Raw genomic sequence first — 21112 nt, 5'->3', positions numbered from 1 at the left:
TTTGCGTTTAATTTAATTACTCAGGTGTTTTATTCAAGTATTCTTTTGCTAGCTTGATGTGTATTCTTAATTGGGTCAAAATGTGGACAAAAAAAATCAATATTCCAAAACTACTTTCAGTAAATTGTTTTCTGTGTGAATAATCAATTTCACTTTAGAAGGTTTGAAAAATCTATTACATTTAGATAAAAAAAAAACTTCCAAAATACTATTACAATTATTGTTAATCGAGGGCCGCACTGGAAGTTCTCTGGGCCGCGAGTTTGAGATCCCTGGTCTAGATTGAAGTTGTTCAAAAAATATATGATAGTATTTTATCATGAATGATGATTATACCCCTTCCGGAATTTCTTCTATAGTACTACCAAAAGTTGATGAACCAAATATAACACAGGTGCAGTGAGGTACCCGTAATCCTCATTTCCAAAGCTGTTTTAATTATGTCTGGCGTGTTTTGTGCCTTTTTACAAATAAGACCGCTCAAGCAATCTTACGCTTTGGAATTTTTAGTTATTTTCCTCAAGCCCTGCAGGATGTGGGGGCCATACACAACTCTACCGGAGGGTCAAATGTCTTTGCATGCCTCCATAGGTTGTTTTTCTATTGCAAATTTCTATTTTCAATTGCATTATATTTCTTGGAATCACACTGTCACTGATATGTCGCCAGACTTCTGATATCTCTCCGTCTGCTATAGTTGTCCTGTGAATAAATAATAGGAAATTGAGATTAGACGAATAGTTGAAAGTTTTGCTTTATGTCGGCTTAATTTCTTGATTGATATACTTACTATTTCTGCTATTGCCTCTTGTGCTGCAAGAGTCTCACAATGCTTAGACAGGTTTGTCCACAACTTTCACATCTGAAGAAAGAGAGGAGATTTATTAATTTTCGTTAAGAATAAATAAAGCAGTCTATATGATTCAGAATGGAAAAGCTAATAAATCCAATATCTCATGTTTTATTTAAAAAATATTTTACTGAATTTGGTATATAAACCAACTAATAAAAGGGTTTAGTCAGAAAATTACAAGCATTCGTGGCTCCAAATACTTGAGAAATCAGACTATACAATATAGACCGGTATGAGTGAAATGTTAGGTGAACTTGTTAACACTTTGATTCAATACGCAAATAAAAGTGAATGCGTAATAGTATGTTACAATGAGCAGCAATCAACAATGAGTATATATCCTCACTGATTAAAAAAATCTAACTGGAGGTGCATGAACTATTTGAAACCATAACGGGTAAGTAAATATGTAATTTCGGCAAATGGGCAACTACGTACCGTACTGAATTAATAACTTCGTAGTATTTGACAAAGGCTGGCTTTCCCACATGTACTTAACAGTGCGATGCCCGGGTGTGATATACAACAATAGTATTCACCTTACCTTTTACCGATTTCTTTTTACCCCAACTTTCAAAAATATCATTAAAATCGACAACAACTGTCAAAGCAGGCACGAACACCATTCGTGCTACGCCTTGAAAGCAGCACACATCCGCTCGTTTTCGTCTCGTCAAGTATGTGCATTGGAGCGTGCTATCGAATACGATCTTCGGACAAAAATGCCGGAGTTGCGCATCATGTTGTTTAATGTCATTGGTGCAACCGATATTGAGGTATTTTTCGAATATTTTTTAGTATACCGAAAAAACAAAACATTGCCCCGGTTGGCCCTATTGACGCGCCGCCACTACTAACACATATGTCCTACGCCTCTTCTCGATGCGTATACGTTGGTTCTCTTGTTCTTCCGCAGGACGATTCTGACGTCGTACGCCAGCTAGCTACGTTATTATATATTCATCCCGTATTTGTATTACTTGTGTATTCACTATAAATAGTACATATTGCTTCACTTACACTACACTTGCATCTGTATATTCACATGAGCATAATATGAGTTTCTGTACTGTTTCAATACAAAAATACACGTTGTTAGGATAGAATTTACATCTTTATCCTGGGGGAGAGGAAATAGGATAAGACGGCGTATTTAGATGGCGAACCACGGTATCGGGTTTTTTCATGTCGGGTATGTGATTAGTTAATAGTTAGCCAGTTATTTGTTTTCATACGCATGAACTTGATAGCGGAGGAAGCTACGTGCAACACCCTACGTATATCATCGACTGCTTTATGTTGTATACTGGGACTAAAGAATACTTTGGAATTGTGGCTAGTGTTTTCAAAGTCGGTTCAATCAAATTGTTGATCGTATTTTCAAAGTCGGTCCAATCGTCGTTTAGCTAAAAGGCCAATCATTTCTACACAGTAAATACTGTAGAGCGCCGTTGCTTTTTTTTACTGATATTTACTTTATTTTCATCATTATGACAGTCAACAATAATCAGACATGGCTGGCGCATTTACTAATACCTAGATCAAGCCATACAAAAAATTCAATTTCGACTCAAAGAATTCCTGAAAACCTCACCTTATATAAAATAACAGATTGACTGGAGTTTTACACAAATCATTTAATAAAAATGTAATTGTACTTCACAACTTAAAATATAGCTACTAATGGAGTGTTATTCAATAGTACAGTGTTACTGAATAAATAAATTGAACTTTATACATTTAAAACAATACTGTTTGATGGCAAAAATAACAGACAAAGTTTCATTCAACACCATTGTGTTAAAAAAAATATAAAAAACGATATGCTAATAACATAAACAGTCAAAAAGCAGTATTGATGAGCAGAAACTGTGAGTGGATGTGACATTAGTAACACTGCCCAACAATGACAATAGTGACTCATTGGGATAAAATGATTCTTTATATTTCCAAATAGAACTGTGGGTACTAAGAAGTTAGCAATGCATGGCAATCCAAATTTTAACAAATTAATCACAAAGGCTAAAGATGATGCGGGTGGGGTACAGGCATGATGTCTTCATCTAAACTAAATGTAAAAATTGTATATCACTAATAAATTTTTGCTTGAAATAAATTGAGATGTTACATCAACCATAAAATAGTTTAACAGTGAAAATATGATTTTACTGAACAATTGGTAATTCATGATATTTAAATAAAACATATACAGAACTGTAAAACAGAATTACGGTAAAGATCATTCAGACAAATTACATTCACTAAGAAAACTGGCAACCAGAAATTATTCTAAATATATTTCAACGTAGAACACATAAAAATTCTGATGGGGGAGTTTCAAATAATATGATGTAATGATTCTACAGGAAAACAAATTTTGACATGAATTTCAAAGCATTGAAATATGAAATCGACTTCTAACGCGAGTATTTCATACAGTCGGAAAACACTAATTTGAATTATTCCAACATCATTTAAGTATGAAAACGTTTTTAGTACTGGTTTTAAAATTTCTCATTAAAAATAGTAAAACAAAATGAACTCTCTGAAGCAGGGATTAGTATTCTAGACTGAGTGAGAATATTCGACTAAAACTAATTCAGGTTTGCCAATGACAAAGTTTTAAAAGTCAAAGTCATCGCTAAGGAGCTGAAGTCAGGGATGGCCAAAGGCGATATTCCACTATTTCGTATACATTCTGAAAAAATATTTCCGAATACATTCGAAATGGGGTCAAGTTTATGTAATAAATTATGTGAATCACTATATCTTCATGTTGATCATATCTAAAACAACATAAATAATTATGAAGGTCATTGTTTCCTTTTTGTTGTTTGTTGTGTTAGATATCGTACATTTTGATCTGCTTGACTGACAGCTGAAAATCCCAATTTTCAAATAAAAATTCTAAATTACTCTTAAATTCAAATATGAAGTCCAAATGTATTTGAATTGTTTAAGACATCCTTGGCTGGAGTCTAAACTTTTGTAGACCAGGAATTCACAGTGGGATTTTAGTCGGATGGAAATTTTGTGATTTCGCCAGCACTCAATGTAAATAGAAATTTTGATATTTCATAGACCAAAAGACAAGATATTTCAAGTGTACGAGACATTTTCTTATAACAATATTTACAGTTACTCTTAGAATAGTAAATTTCAACTCTATATATGAAAATAATTTGTAATGTAAAAACAGAAAAAATGAAATTTTAAAAAATGTCTTACGATAATTAAGGTAAATAGATCTGTGACGAGTACGACATTAACGGTTTATGTGATTGTGCGGATATTTTTGAGGTAAGGAAAACAAATATAAAATGTGTTAACAAGATAAAAAATTAGAGGCATTAGATTAAAGTGCTGAAATATGAACTCACGCTAATGATTTAAATAAAGTGACATTATGAAGACCTATGCAGTAATTTTCAATGAATCTAGCAATTTCAAATGGAATCTAAATTCAAAGACATCAATTATTATTCATCACACAGTATTTTACGGATCATAAGGCGCACTTTAAATCACTTTTTTGTGCACCTTATGTATGGACAAAACCCCAATTTAGGCAATTTATTAACAGTGTGCCTTATAACCCAGTGCGCCTTGTGATCCAAAAATACTTTAAGTAACTGAAATATGGATATAATAGACATGTACCAGTTAATCTGCTCAACACTACAATTGCAAAATCAGTCCAAGCAAGAATGTGTCTTTAGCAGCTGGAGATGCCAACAGAAAGCAGGTGTCACCGTGAGCTATTACCACAAAGTCATGTTACAGGAACAGGATTGAAACAAAATAAGTCATTTCGTAGCGAAACTGAAACTTTCAATTGGTGTTTATGACAATACGCTTTATTGAAAAACTGGTCCCATCCTGTAATTCAGCAGAAGGTCAGTACTCAATGCCAGAAATGTAGGCTCTTCAGACACTTTTCTATTCAACTGATAGGTTGCTACTTCGATCAGCAGGAACGTCAAATATTTCGGATTAATAAAAAGCATCTCAATTTTACAAAATTACACAGAACTTTGACTTAACTGTTCCTGTATTTTGACCGTGCACCCCTGTACTTCTAGATGAAATATCGTTATCATTATTTATACCTTTCTCAATGTTGTTATTTTCTTGCACTGATATACCATTAGCACTAACTAATGGTACTGAAATTTCATTATCATCTACACTAGTGCCACAATGTTCACAAGATTTGGAATGTCTTGTAAGAGGCGATTCTCTGCCAGTGACATGATTTGTAATGGCTGATAATTTAAGTAAGTCTTCTTTAGAAGGTGGATGAACTAACTTTTTATGTGCTCGCATTAATAAAATACGATAAGTACCGACAATAGCACTGCTATGATCTACAGACGTTCCAATGGAATCGTCATTGTTAGATGGTGATGATTCGGAATCAGATTCCCAGGAAAATAAAGGTTCATCTTGAGATTCTTCAACAGCAGATAGTCTTTTCATATGATCGTCTTTCACTCCTAATCTTTCCAACATGAAGAGTGCATAAGCTTCTTCGGGTTGAGCTTCTTTTCTCTGCACCTTCCTAGGATCGAGACTGTAACAAAAGGAAACACTTATCATCATTGAGGTTTTAAAAGTATTCATGAGAAAAAGGTTGGATAGCATCATATATTATACACTAGCTTTAAATCAAAATGATGATTATACATGTATTACTGTTACTTGCCTTTTTTCAAGCTCAAATACTAAATTACCATCGTATTTTCATTAACATAGCTACAATTTCCAGCACTGCATTTAAACATTGAGCCAGATGAAACTTTCATTTCCAAAATTTGAATCCAAAATTCCAAACGCTGGGTAAGATTGAATCAGAAGAGTCAGCTTACTTGAAAAAAGATGTTGCATTTGGGAATGAGGTTCGATTGAACCAGCTAGATTGTTTAATTTCCTGCAGCGAGAGTCGATGTGAAGGACTTGGTTTCAAAATATTTCTTATTAAATGTTTACAATCCGAAGAAACATGTGAAGGAACAGTGAAATGTCCAAGAAGTATTCTCTTTTTCAATTTTCCAACAGTTTCTGCCCGAAATGGCATAGTTCCTGAAGAAATCCATATCAATTATTTACTTGGAATTACTCAGTGATGGTTTGATATTTTAATATATAACGTTTTGTAGTATAATATCATCTCACATAAATGTAACAGAGTAATAAATTTAAAAAATAATTCAATAGGATTTGGATAGCTTTGAAACATACCTACTAAGTAAACACTTTAATCAGTTTAATGTATGAATTCAATATATTGTCAAACCTGTGACAGCAAAATAAAGCAGAATGCCAAGTGCCCAAATATCAACATATTCTCCATAATAATATGAATCTCGGAATAATTCTGGAGCAGCATATGGTGGAGAACCACAGAAAGTATCAAGAGCGTCTTTTGACCCATGAGCCTTTGTACTAAATCCAAAGTCTCCTACCTGAAAAAATGTATGCCGCATAAATTGAAATTGCTGTATACAGTTAAAAAAAATAACATGCATATTATGTAATACGATATACAATGTTAAAAAGCTACATTAAATATTTATAAAAAATTGAAACCGCATAGAAGCTTATTACAGGCTAAATATGGGATTGACGCAACAACTTCCAGTTTTATAATGAGTGCCCTAAATTTTATAGAGTTTGAAATAGTCCCAATCCCTTCTGTACCAAAACAAATACCAGTATATGTATTTGTAAAGACAACCATATATATCTGCAAAAGAAGGTGATTGATAATTTTTTTTTGTAAAAAATTTCAATTTCATAAACTATATAATAAATAAGAGGCTATTACATGTCCTCTTTTCTTTTATGATTCACTGACAATTTCCAATGACACTGATTACCATGAGTGCAGTCAGATGGCTGTTTTGATAAAACTGTTTTATAAATTTCTGTTATTACTGTCCATTGTTATAACGCAACAATGTAGCAAAAACAAAGGTCAACAAAAGTCGACATTTCAAAGATTTTGATATCACAGTTGATTTGGTTATTTCATTAAGTAAACTTCATCGACTTGTTGAGTATACTAAGTTCAATTAGGTTGTCAGATATGAAGTTTTGAATTTGATTGAAAGATAGATACTTCAGACATTCCATAAATAGTTTCAACTTTTTTCAATAATTTATGAACATGGTTTTTAAAATTAGGTTTTATATTTGGGTAGTTAAATTTCCTAGTTGATATCACCAGAAAACAATGTGACATTAATTTAGCAAAATGTGTCATCTACAATTGCAACTAAGCGTAATAACAAAATCTATTACTGGAGGCCATACCATCGATATCAGAATATGGTTAATTTGGTTTAATAAAATACCAAATATATCTTCATTACATTGATATGAAAATTTTGTTCTGATAAATTGAAATATGGTCAAAAGTATGTCTGTAATGACCAGGTGATGGGTCAGTTTACAATTACTTTAAAAAGGAACATATAGATAGAGTAACAAAAAGAAAAATGTTCAATTCTATTAATTACATAAGCTGACAAGAATAGAATAGTATGAATGCTGAAAATGGGTTTATGAATAAGATCATAATATTTTGATGTTTCATTGAAGCCTTTCTTTTGTGCTAATGAACCCATTACACCCGCCTGTTTCTTTCAACTGTTCAGCTATAAAAGCTTTCAGTTCGTTTGTCAAAGAAAACACGAACAATGAGACGAGTACAACCCTATCAATGATATATGAACATATGTAATTCTTGTATTAAAAAGATCAAAACACATAATATCAGGAAAAGAAAACACAAGGTTTAAAATAGACTATCCATTGAAGTACTGGCTCCATGACCAAAATGACATAGCAATAATATAGAGCGGAATTATTCGAAACTTTTATGTCACACTGGCATAGCCGAAGCACTTTGCACTATGTTAGTGTCGCAGATTAGAAACTGTGAATTAAAAAGTGCATGACAACCATCTCACAAAACCAATTAATTTATTTTTTATTATAGAGTCAATTACCGTATCTAACATTGTAACTAAAGGTACTAAATTAAGCTAATAACTACAACATACTCAATTCACAATAATATCATGGTTTGTGTTGAAATGCATTTAGCCATCAATAAAAAGTAATATAAAATATGAAAAAAACTTTGAAAGCATTAATTCCCTAATATTACCTTGACAATCCTCTTTTCGGAGAAAAATACATTTTCAGCTTTCATATCTCGATGTATAATGTTATGTTGATGCTGTAAACAAGAAAATGCGCTTTAAAATATTCATGAGGAAACCTAAACATATAATCATAATTCATAATATCATTCAGGCAAGTAAAAATATACTCAAAATATAATTTCAATCATTATCAATGTTATCGAAAATAATTTTTTTTTAAAAATATTTCATCGTCCTCAAAGCAAGGCAACCGATAAATGATACAACAACTTGTCTTCCAATGCTAACATTGCAAAGTCAACACAGTTTGCATCACCAACCTCGCTATAACTCTTGAATCAATCAGCACTACACTATGTTAAGTGTACCTAACTAAGGTTAAATAAGAGTTGTAGAAAGAGGAATATTTTCTTTTTTATGGGAGTAATATTCAAACAAGGTTCTGACTTTGAGATAAAAATGACATAAAATTTACCATGTGTTCGACAGCAGAAAGTATTTGTGAAAATATGATCTTTGCATCGCTCTCGGCCATTTTTCCTTGAGATGATAACCTGCTGAATAGTTCACCCCCTCCTGCATATTCCATAACAAGAAATAATTTGCTTTTGGTATGCATAACCTAAAGAAGAGAGGAATATTGAGATATTAGGTGAAATGATATTAAATTGAATACAGTAACACACAACTCAACACAAATGCTAAATAAATGAATTTTGCAACAAATAAACAATGTGTGTACCAGAATAATTAATAAATCAAAGCAGAAAATAGATAGGCCTATTCATTCCCTTTCAATCCATATTAAAGAAAAAATAATGTAAATGTGAAAAACTTATGCTTGTGATCACAGGGGCAAATTTGGGATTTTATTTGCAAAATAATCAATGATTGAATACAATAAAAGCAGCACTGGCACTATAATATGGAACATACTCAATTGCCAAAAGCAGTCATATTGACTCTCTGCCATATGGATTATTTGCATAAGTAGGGCTATTATTAGGACTATTGTTCTAAAACAATAAATTAATCTATACAAATCAGATTATCTCATAATAGGAGAAATTCTACAACCTATATTCGACCTAATATTATCAAAAAGAACAATAAGAAATTAATAAGATAATTGGAACATGTCTATGTATAATAGAGTTTCTTAGCGACAATACCTACTTGAGACAGTTGGCCTTAAGTCATAATCATTCAAGAGTAGACTAAATATTCACGCCTATTGATTCAGTAGGTACTTAAGAAAGACAAAAGAAAATGGCCTTAAAATATGACAAATTTGACACTAATGGGGCAGAGATAAGCATGAAAAACTTTCTATTGAAAGGCTGCCTTATAATAATACTGTGTTATATTATATTCACAAACGCCCATTTCATCTCAATACTTTGTGAAATTTCCAATTTCACATTGGTTAGCCATTGTCAAAATATACAATTTAGGGTAAAGCAGGCTATTTTCAACATTTTATTATCCAAATGTTATCCGATACAAGCGACTTTCAAATCCAAAAATTTTTTTTGTTAAATTTTGAGACAAACTGTGACCTCCAATGAAAATATTTTATATAAAAAATATAATTTTAAACGCATCAATTCTTAAAAGATATACTTTCAAATATAATCAATCGAGGACAAATACTAGAGAATAGAGCTATACAATATTTTCTTATTTTGCTTTGTAATATATTTTTCAAAAACATGTTATGATGCATGCTTTTTAATGAGTTGTTCCTAGCTTGTTTATGTTCATACATTTTGATATCAGATCGAATATCTTACTTCATAGAGTCTAATGATGTTAGGATGATGTAATTTTTCCATACTGCTTATTTCTCTTGATAAAAGTCTTTTAGTTTTTCTGTCCATCTTTGTTTTATCAAGAATCTTGACAGCAACACGTTCTGAAAATCATACAGTAGAAAGTAGTATATTAAAAGTATGAACGACACAAATACTTGAATATAGATCTGACATTGGCAAACCATGGCCCGCAGGCCAAATCCGGCCCGTTGGGTGATTCAATCTGGCTCGCCTGATTCAGCCAACCAGCCAAGTTCAACAACCAAACTGAAACCAAATTTTGATGTTATAGCTAAAAAATAGCTCAAGGAATTTGTTGAGATTGCGATTAAATTTAGTTTTGGCATAAGGCTTATTGTTTTCCAATTTGATGTCGTAACCTTGTAAATATTGTCATAAAATGTAACTCTTTACATCACACTTACATGGCCCGCCAGTCTAGATGGTCAAAATTTTTGGCCCTAGTCCGAAAACCCGGTATAGATAGATAACCCAGTTGTAATCATTTCATTTCTAAGTAATTCGTGTCATCTTGGTAATAGATGAACACAATTTACTGCATATGATGAGAAAATTTTCCCATAATAATGAAACAATTAACATTTTTCAATTAAAATCATCATCACTCACCCTTTGTTAGAGAATGAGTTCCAATCTTAACTCTTGAAAAATTCCCTGTACCTATATCACCTTTGAGTGAATAAAATCCGATCCTTTTGCCATACGATAATTCTAATTTGATACGGTGATCATAATTCAAAGCTTGCACAAGTTTTTCAAATGGAGATAATAAAGTCCTAGAAAGAATTTGTCCCTCTGCAGATTCACCATTGTCAGATCCACTTTTCATTAAAGGAAACGTTTCTCTCTTGGTTAACCTATATCCATTCAAAGATTCTATTTTCTTTGTAGACGTTGGAGTCAAATCAAGAGTCAATCTACGGCTGAAAGAACTACTTCTTGATGAGGGTGAGCTCGCTGATGATGATATTGTTTCACTTGAATTATGATTCACATTTGCAGGCACTGTTAACAGATTCTTTGAATTCTGAGGAGACTGCATTTTGACTGCTTTTGTCATATTGATAAATATTTAGCTCAATGGTACTGTTGTATACAACTCTATTCAGACAGTGTAATTTTATATCCAATTGATAATCATCATTAAGCTGTATCATCAATTATTAAACAACATGATACAGAATAGTTAAAATCTGAAAAATGTACAAGCATAATATAGTTGGAGTTAAAGTACCTGACTATTGTCATAGATCAATTTAATCTAAGTTATGACGAGTTCATGTTGTCTTATTATAATGCAGCAGTCCTAAACTGCTGTTATAATTGTTAGTAGGGGTGCATGTCGCACATCTGTGCCTTAGGCCAGTAAGGTCTTGAACATGTATTCCCGTCTCTGTTTTACTGTTTAATTATTATACAGATACTGTTATATTTTTGAGGCAAATAAACATACATACATGAAATAATTTTTTAATTGCCATGAATTTCAAGTTTCCTGACCAGTTGTTCACTGTCCAATAGAGCAAGTCTAGCTATCAAGTTTTATTTTTCTGTAATGGTTTGCAAATTAATAAACGAATATAATATATTCTAGGTTTTTTTATGACATTTCCCATTTATTAATGCCCGACTACAGCAAGCTATCATCTGATACTTTTGAAATTGTACAACAAGTTTCTGAGTTTCGACAGGTATAGGAATAGAAAATCATTTATTTGTTTCAGATGCCTTGACGGTGGAGGAAGCGGTCTGGTACCGACCAGCAGTTAGTAAACCACCCTGAATAAAATGTGCAGCAAGAAGTCCAGCAATCCTTTTAAAAATGATTACCGGTATGTCCAACTGGATACAAAGTAATCGGTGGTGGATGGAAAGCGTTCCTGACGCTCAGTCTGAAGCGTCAAGTCATAAAATCATGAGAATTCAAGTCAATCAAGAAATTACCGATATCAGAATATAATATCCAGTACCGGTTGCCACACTCAGTATAAAATAATTCGTGATTTAGTATAATAGTGAATGAAAAATTTTGTTTACTTCAGCATATGAGTTTTTAGCAAAAATTGGAGAACTGTGCCAGGTGCGCCCTACTGGAATGAATACATTACTAGGGATGCCACTTTCGGATCTACGAATCGGATCGATTCGAATCGCATCTTTTCCGAATCGATTCGAATCAGATTTACGCGATTCGGAAAAAGAGAGCGATTTAGCGAAAAAAAAACATTGAACGTTTGTTAAATCGTCGTTTTCGGCGGCTTTAAATCTGCCAGAGTGTGTTTATGCGGCGCTCCAAATAACGCCAAATTACGGGACCGAAAAAAAAACATTGAACGTGTGTTAATCGTTGTTTTCGGCGGTGTTAAAACTACCGAATGCGTTTATGCAGCACTCCAAATACCACCAAATTACGGGACCGAAAGAAAAACATTGAATATTTGTTAATCGTTGTTTTCGGTGGCGTTTAAACTGCCGAATGCGTTTATGCGGCACTCCAAATAGCAACAAATTACGGGACGTAAATAAATGAAAATGAATTTTTCGTGATTGACTTTTTTACTTGTCTGCCGTCATTTGTTTCAAGTTCGACACAACACACTCTTTTACGCATCACTCGAGATGATGTGTGGCGTAATTACCAGCAAACTGCGAGTTCAGTTTTCCACTAAATAGCCGAAGTTCCCATTATGCGCGAATTCAAATGGATCGTATACCTGAAAATTCGTGACAATTTTGATGAAAATTTTCAACAGCACACCTGCGCTGCCACTAAGTTATTGTACGCCCTGGCATGATTGGATAAAGAATCGGCTACCGACGTCTAGATAATGTTTAATTTTGATTGAAATTTAATTTAAACTTTGTTCTGAGAGCAATATTTCGCGTACATTTGAAGAGAACTATTGCTGAATGAGTTCATCGGCCGGCAATGTTAATTTACAATCATGTATCTCATCCTAAAATATATTTTTATTTTGTTTGCGTTTGTCAGGCTTCCACTCGAGTGGCGGTAAACGAAATCAGGGGGACATAATGTAATAGTACATACACGTCTTTTTTCAGCTGTTACCAAAAAAAAATAGTATTTACTTTTAATTTTGTTAGCGCGATACAAGCGGATAAAACATTTCGGATTATTTCGAGCAAATGTCATAACGGACAGGTGGGAGTAAATAATACTTGAGGAATGGCAACTTGTGCACTGTTTTACATCAACACGTGGCAGATTTCATACCAGACCGAGCATACGGTGCGAATGTCGTCTTACTTTAGCCCCAGCGACCATGTTTGATCGAGATAAAGCGTCAACCAATTATCGCTCGTCAGCGCGGCGTCCATTATGCACATTTGGACTTTCTGAATTACGAAATTAAACGTAGTCCACATTAATAATGAAGCCCGAGTTAGCCAATAACGCTGTTTGCCACAAATAATACTGTCTCTAATATTTATGGAAATTTTTGTTCGCAATCGTAGTCGGATGAACGATTGTTTTTATCGAAATTAATTTAATTTAATCGTGGTTAATTTTATCGTCTTCAATCATATTCTTGTAAGCATTTCCCATTTATAGTAATTCAGATGCAATTAGAATGTTTTTGTCGTATTACTCTATGCTGCTAGCATAAATATAAAATATTGTACTAAGATTTTGAAGATAAAGAATCGGTAATAAGGCCGTCCCTAATTCAATATAACAAGAAGGGAAATACCACGGTCACATATACTGGTGTGGGACAAGGGAAAGCAGTGCTGTTACTGTGTTTACGACATAACAGTACAACAGTTCCCTGCTTATTTTCTCATATGAATTCCATCAAATTGCCTCAGCCCTGATACAAGTATAACACAATAACTCAGTATTGTAAGACTCGCAGATAAGTTGCAACAGCAAGTTTTTCATCAATGCATTTATTAGTGATATCTATGACCTACATCTTTTTTATCAAGATGAAAATAAGTGTGGCTTATTCACTGAAAAACCCTCATCACCCTTGCTATATAGCCTATTCCATTTTCAAATTTTTTTCTTCTAGATTTGAGCTTTTTTGTGAGTTTGGCCAAACATACACATGTAATAAAAAAAAAAAAGCTTAATGGAATCAGATTCGGAAAGATTCGATTCGAAAAGTTTTGATTCGAGATTCGATTCGAAAAAAAATGTATCCAGAAGTGGCAACCCTATTAACAGCAGAGTATACTATATATTCCATTGATATATCTATGATGCGTTTCCACAATGATTGCCAGTACAATATTCATTTATTAGCATTAATCATTAACTAGGAAAATTTTCTTAATATATATTTATTTTTACTGGATTAGTTTCAATACTACTGTACTATGGATCACAGTAAAAATTACAGTATTATATCGGGTTTTTTATTTAAAAATAAGACGTTTTCCAAATTTTCATTATTACGATGCTAACACTTGGGTTAACATTTTTAAAAATTACAGCATTTCTTTTGAGCCAAATGTCATATCTTTCAGTGCACAATGATAATAAAATGGTGTTACGCTCAATACTGGATAAATCTGTAAATGCAAATAGTCTACTGAAATAACAAGGATGACACAAATAATTACGATAGTATACAAATTATACAATTATTTAATAAAACACAATAATTGATTTTCAGTGCAAAAGAAAAAAAAGAATCCTGTAATCATATAAATCATTGCGCGAAAGGAAAGGTTCTTGTAAATACAACAAACATTGCCTATTTCATTCCCAGAATTTCAGAAATAATATGTCTGATTCATGGTTTTTCTTTAACAAAAATAATATTCCACATTATTTTCTAATTAAAAGTCTTTATATTATTTCAGTATTTGCCAAGATTTCACCGGTAAGTTGTACAGTTATAATATCCGAATAATAGAACAGCACACTTATTCTGCTGCAGTCCAGCAGTCAGGCAGACCAAAGTAATTCCAGCCCACACTCAGCCTGATGTCAACGGGTTAACCAACTATTTTACTGACTTTATAAACGTATTACATGAAAACTTACTCTGACTCTGACAATATAGAGATCATATCTGATATACACAACAAGCACGGCCCAGTTAGCTTTACCTAGGTTAGTATGGCCTGACAAAAACGGGGTCTCATGTAGTTTCGTACCTAACGTACTTCTAGTAGGCATAGCATAACAACTTTTGGGTCTAGTATAGTACCACAGGTAGGTACTTCCAGTTATGCTATATCTAACACTCACCTGACTATGCCATCCAAAAATTACACCAGTACGAGGCCACCATCACGTCATAGGGCTTGCCAAAGTATAATTATGATCGCCCGAGATGGCATCTGCGCCGCCGATAACGAACTCGCTAAGGCCGGCGATCTCTCTCCTATCGTGATCGTTGTGACGAGAAAACGAGAGAAATAGCTTGCTCGATTTCGGGTGATTGTCTGCGCGTTTTGGACGATCATTCGCATACTTTGGTGGGCCTTATTACGCCACAGTGACGTTAAAATGACGTAATTTTTGGGTGACTTAGTCAGGTGAGGGTTAGGATTGACATATGCAAAAATTGTTTAGCCAGGCCAAGTAGAAGTACATGTGGTACTAAACTATACCAGACCCCAATTTTTCAACGTGTCAATCCTAACCCCCACCTGACCACTCCATCCGAAAATTACGTCAGTACGATGTCACAGTGATAGAGCCTTTCAAACTATGCAAACTGTCATCCAAGACGCGCAGACGACGAGAACCCGAAATCGAACAGCCATTTCTCTCGTCGCAACGATCCCGATGAGAGACCAGTCTGGATTTCATGGCCTTTTCGAACGAGAAATCGGGCGTGCAATCAGAAATTCCGGCGTGCAAATAAGAATTTCTGGCGTGCAATTATAGTTCACGGCGTGCAAAACAACTGCGCCCGCTAAACTGATTTCGACCTAAGATACCTCTCAATACATCCGCGTAAAATTACCAGTATTGGATAAAAAATAAGTTGAATCATAGCAAAAATGGACGTTTGACCTTTGAACCCCAAACATCATTTCTATATTTTGTCACTAATTTTGAGAGTGTTTGTGCGACTTTAGATACCGGTACTGTTCAGTACATCCGTGTAAAATGATTGTATTAAAAATACGCTGAATCAGAGCCATAACTGGCCAGCGTCGGCGAGGAGGCGATTTTTCTCACGGGATTCCTATCATTCAACACGATATGGTGTTTTTTGGTTCGCATTTTTCGATCAGGCCAAATCTTGCAAGCAATTATTAGTCGACAATTGTAAAGTTATAATTTTTGGCATCTTTATATTACTAGATTATTGATTTAAAAACTATTTAAACCGATTTACATTGGTGAGCAATTGCAAATTTTCGGCGTGCAAAATTGAATTCGCTCGCGTGCATTTTTGTGGAGCGCTAGCGCCCTCGGGCGTGCATCTGCCATGGAATCCAGTCTGGATGAGAGAGAGATCGATGACGTTAGTCAGTTCTTTATCGTCGGCGCCGATGCCATTTCGGGCGATCGTACGGGTATTTGGCAAGCTCTATGACGTGATTGTGACGTCGTAGTGACGTAATTTTTGGATGTCATAGTCAGGTGAGGGTTAGGATTGGCATGCCAAAAAATTGTTACGCTACGCCTACTAGAAGAACGTTAGGTACGAAACTACACGAGACCCCAAAAACGAGTGTGGGCTAGCGTCACACGAGTGTGGGCTGACTTCTGACAATGTTTCACCGTATGTGGGGGCATCCTAAACGTTCACAGACTACTAAATTACACCTATCCATGTTTAACTCAGCGCCAGAACCTCTCAAGCAGAAAATAGCCACAATTGCCGGGAAAATGAATCAAAATCAGCTGAACAATAATATCTCTAATCACCGTTGTCAGATATATAGGTAAACAAGCATGAATTCACGGGAGGGTTTTACAACAAAAAATTCATATCTAATCGAAATATCAAACCTATTCATTTCCATCAATAAAATTGAGGTTTAAAAAAATTGAATCTGATTTGCACAAATACATCTTTTAAAATGAAGATTGAACAAGCAAATTCAAAAGCAAATTAAGTAACATTTACCCAAAGAGATACATTGTTTTGATGGCTTTGAAGTCTGATTTCGGCACTTCGAACACTTTGTACACCATGAAATTGACTTATTACATTATATATCCAATTATCCAACAAATAACGAAAAATTCAAAAATTCTACCGGGGGAAAGACTTTAAAATAGAACAAGAATCTACCTATGTATAACGGTAATCATATTTCACGATAATAGTATTTTATGGCAAAATGTAACAAGGAAATGGAAACTTTTCTATTAATTTGTACATCACGAAAATTGCTTTTTATATTATATAGTGAATTATCTTACAAATACTGAGACAATAAAAAAAATTCTACCGTCGGGAAAGACCTTAAAATAAAACCAGAATCTACCTATGTCTAACGATAATCATATTTCCCGATAATGATATTTGTAAGTTAATTCACAATATAACATAATAAGAAAATTTCGTGATGTACAAACAAATAGAAAAGTTTCAATTTATTGTTGCATTTTGTCATAAAATACCATTATCGGAAAATAGGATTATCGTTAGACATAGGTAGATTAGGGTTTTATTTTAAAGTCTTTCCTTGCGTGATGTCAAAATAATATAAAAGTTTCAATTTCTTGTTGCATTTTGTCATAAAATACCATTATCGGGAAATAGGATTATCGTTACACATAGGTAGATTTCGGTTTTATTTTAAAGTCTTTCCCCCCGGTAGAATTTTTTTTATTTTTTAGTGTTTGTAAGATAATTCACTATATAATATAAAATGCAATTTCCGTGATGTGCAAGTTATTAGAAAAGCTTCAATTCCTTGTTGCATTTTGTCATAAAATACCATTATCGGGAAATATGATTATCGTTAGACATAAGTAGATTCCGGTTTTATTTTAAAGTTTTTCCCCCCGGTAGAATTTTTTTTAATATTTGATATTTGTAGGATACTTCACTATATAATATAATAAGCAAATTTCGTGAAGTACAAACAAATAGAAAAGTTTCAATTGCTTGTTGCACTTGTCATAAAATACCATTATCGGGAAATATGATTATCGTTATACATAGGTAAATTCTTGTTCTATTTTAAAGTCTTTCCCCCCGGTAGAATTTTTGAATTTTTCGTTATTTGTTGGATAATTGGATATATAATGTAATAAGTCAATTTCATGATGTACAAAGTATTAGAAGTGCCAAAATCAGACTTCAAAGTCATCAAGACAATGTATCTCTTTGGGTAAATGTTACTTAATTTGCTTGTTCAATCTTTATTTTAAAAGATGTATTTGTGCAAATCAGATTCGATTTGTTCATACCTCAATTTTATTGATGGATATGAATAGGTTTGATATTTCGCTTAAATTTAATTTGTTTTGTTGTGAACCCTCCTGTGAATTCATGCTTGTTTACCTATATATCTGGCAACAGTGAATAGAGATATTATTGTTCAGCTGATTTTGATTCATTTTCCGGCAATTGTGGCTATTTTGTGCCATCAATTGCCTGACTTTAAGAGGTTCTGGCGCTGAGTTAAACATGGATATACGAAATTTAGTAATCTGTGAACGTTTAGGATGCCTAAACTTACGGTGAAACATTGTCAGAACGTCAGCCCACACTCGTGTGACGCTAGCCCACACTCGTGGGATGCCAGCACACATTCGTGTGACGCTAGCCCACACTTGTATGACGCTAGCCCACACTCGTTTTTGTCATGCCTTACTAGGGTTAACTGGGCCGCCGGTATTGTATTTGCGTTGTGTATATAAGATATAGTCTCTATATTGTCAGAGTCACCAAGTTTTTATGTAATAACGTTTATAAAGTCAGTAAAATAGTTGGTTAACCCGTTGACGTCAGGCTAAGCGAGTGTGGGCTGGGGTAACTTTGGTCAAATAGTTTAAAATAGTAAATAGCAATAAAACCTTTTGACGCCAGGCTGAGTGTGAGATGAGCGAGTGTGGGCTGGGGTAATTTTGGTCCGGATTACCGATACTTTTTCCAGTTTGTTTCAGCAGTGACTATTAGTCATAACGATAACGTTATTTTGATAATTATAATGATATAATACAATAAAAAAATAAAAAAAAATTAGCAAATGTATAAAACCTATTAGCATTTATCTACGATAAAATTTATCATAAACCTACGTAATTGCTTCACATAAATTCTGTAATTCCGTTTCAAAGGTTTTGTTTACTCTGGAACTCTCTATACTTTTTCTATATATCAAAGCCATTTTCATCTTATTGGCGCAAAATGCACGTTCGACGTTCATTTCAGCACAAAAACGTACACAGAAACTGTTTCGCCGAAATCACGCGTCATGAGTGTACGAGTGCATCCTTCGCAGAAAACGTTGCTTACCGAAAGGGAATTTTAGCCTATTTTTTCACAGATAGACTATTTCTAGACAGTTTTTGATTACTGCAATTAAACTACAACACATAAGAAAAGAAATGATGATTGACTTATTTGATTTCTACTTAAATTTTGCAATCACGACTTAAAACTAATAACTTATAACGAATAGTATTCAAAATCGCGAAAACGAGATATTGTTTTAACTGAATAGGAAAGGCAGGATCTGGCCCGCGTGCCGTAGTTTGGTGATCCATGTATTAGATCATCCCTGTGCTCATTTAACAATAATTCATTTGTTTCGCTTGATTTCAATTAAATTTAAGATTCCTATTAGTTTACATTTGTAAATTGAACGCATATCGGTACTACTGTTGAAATTGAAACCTTGTCGCGAACTTTCGGTGTTTTCCACCGCGCAGCGCAGACTGCAAGTGCAGTTTCAAGCACTTTGTGGCGTCTGAAGCTGCCGCAAAACCATGGCGGGGATTTTTCAACCATGGCCGCTACGGCCCATGGGCTTTGCTATGGTTAAACCATGGCGGCTGACTTTTTAGCTGTCACAAACCATTGATGATTTAGCAATGGATAGAAAACTCATTGTTGTCGCCACAGACGTTCCACGCTTGAATGACCTTCTGTAAAATCATATTCTGGGGCGCTTAAACAATGCTTTTCTTATGGCGGAGCCGCGTGGAATTAAATTGCGAAGATGTGCGTGACATCGTATATTGAATCCAAAGTGCGATATGCGACCAGAAGGTGGTTTCTGATCAATTCATTTTCGATTCATTTTCCGGCAATTGTGGCTATTTTGTGCCATCAATTGCCTGACTTTAAGAGGTTCTGGCGCTGAGTTAAACATGGATATATAAAATTTAGTAATCTGTGAACGTTTAGGATGCCTAAACTTACGGTGAAACATTGTCAGAACGTCAGCCTGAAAATGCCTGAATGGCGTGCGATTGCATTTTGTGATATTAGCCGATCTAATTCAGTGTAATCTACAGTTTCAAAGGATATGAAGAAGGAGAAATGGTTTTCGAAGATGATGCTCCACATCAATTTTTTTAAAAGAAGCTGAATGATCTAGTTCGCGACCTCAGATTGTCAAAGGACTCTGCCAAATTGTTGGCTTCCAGCTTGAAGATAAAAAATCTTCTTTATGACAGTACCTACATCAGCTTCTTCTGCAACAGGCATAAAGAATAGAGTGACACATCACGGAGGAACTGGTGCATTGCAAAGAAAGGAGCTTCACCAATAACCCTCTGGTTGAATACTCTTCCATCCATTGCTCATTAAGCTCGGCTTGATCAAGCAATATTCCAAGGATCTCGACACGTTATGGTAGGGTTGCCAACCGTCCTTTATTTCGAAGGAAATTCCTTTAGTTTAAGCTTCTCGGTCCTTGTCCTTTTTGGCATTTAGAAAAGATGCTAATTGTCCTTTATTCTTTCTAACGTTGTTTTACCTGATAGTTATAGTACTGTGTTTGATATTGTTCCGTTCTTAAAAAATCGCCTTCGTTTATGTATTTGCAAGCTTTCAATTATTCTTTTTAATATCGCTTTGGTCCGGCTCAAATAGCCAAAGAAATACAATTTTCTTAACATTGTTTGGGTCAATGTTAAATAAACATTAAATGAAAAAACATGAAGATGTTTTAATAAATCTTTTTAGCTTGTATATAATTTTTATTTCATTGTTTTCATTTGATGACGGTAATCCATGTCCTTTATTGAAACTTGTCATAGTTGGCAACCCTACGTTATGGTGACTGCTTCACTTAAATGTGCCAGGCTTTCAACCTTAAATTAGCGCATGACACTTATGTGTAATATAAAT

At 34.0% G+C, this 21112-nt stretch overlaps 1 protein-coding gene across 1 annotated transcript; it reads right to left on the bottom strand.

Annotated features, from left to right (window-relative positions):
- Positions 1-2470: 2470 nt before the first annotated feature.
- On the bottom strand, positions 2471-11072 carry LOC120335550 (serine/threonine-protein kinase NIM1-like). The gene is made up of 7 exons (XM_039403078.2): positions 10470-11072; positions 9819-9940; positions 8501-8647; positions 8028-8099; positions 6150-6318; positions 5722-5935; positions 2471-5426 (listed from the first exon to the last, which is right to left on the bottom strand). The coding sequence occupies exons 1-7, from the start codon at positions 10918-10920 to the stop codon at positions 4868-4870; spliced, it is 1734 nt and encodes a 577-aa protein (XP_039259012.2). The 5' UTR covers positions 10921-11072; the 3' UTR covers positions 2471-4867.
- Between the last annotated feature and the right edge of the window lie 10040 nt (positions 11073-21112).

This window comes from Styela clava, chromosome 2 (assembly GCF_964204865.1).
Source record: "Styela clava chromosome 2, kaStyClav1.hap1.2, whole genome shotgun sequence".
Classification (NCBI taxonomy): Eukaryota; Metazoa; Chordata; class Ascidiacea; order Stolidobranchia; family Styelidae; genus Styela; species Styela clava.
This window is presented reverse-complemented; position numbering and strand designations above follow the sequence as displayed.

Bases quoted from the DNA above. Each gene is read 5' to 3' on its own strand.
- LOC120335550 (XM_039403078.2), bottom strand. From the start codon at position 10,920: ATGACAAAAGCAGTCAAAATGCAGTCTCCTCAGAATTCAAAGAATCTG. The intron at 8,648-9,818 runs GTAAGATATTCG...TCTCTTCTTTAG, and splicing joins ACATCATTAGACTCTATGAA to GTTATGCATACCAAAAGCAA. The intron at 5,936-6,149 runs GTTTGACAATAT...GGATTTCTTCAG, and splicing joins GCTTTATTTTGCTGTCACAG to GAACTATGCCATTTCGGGCA.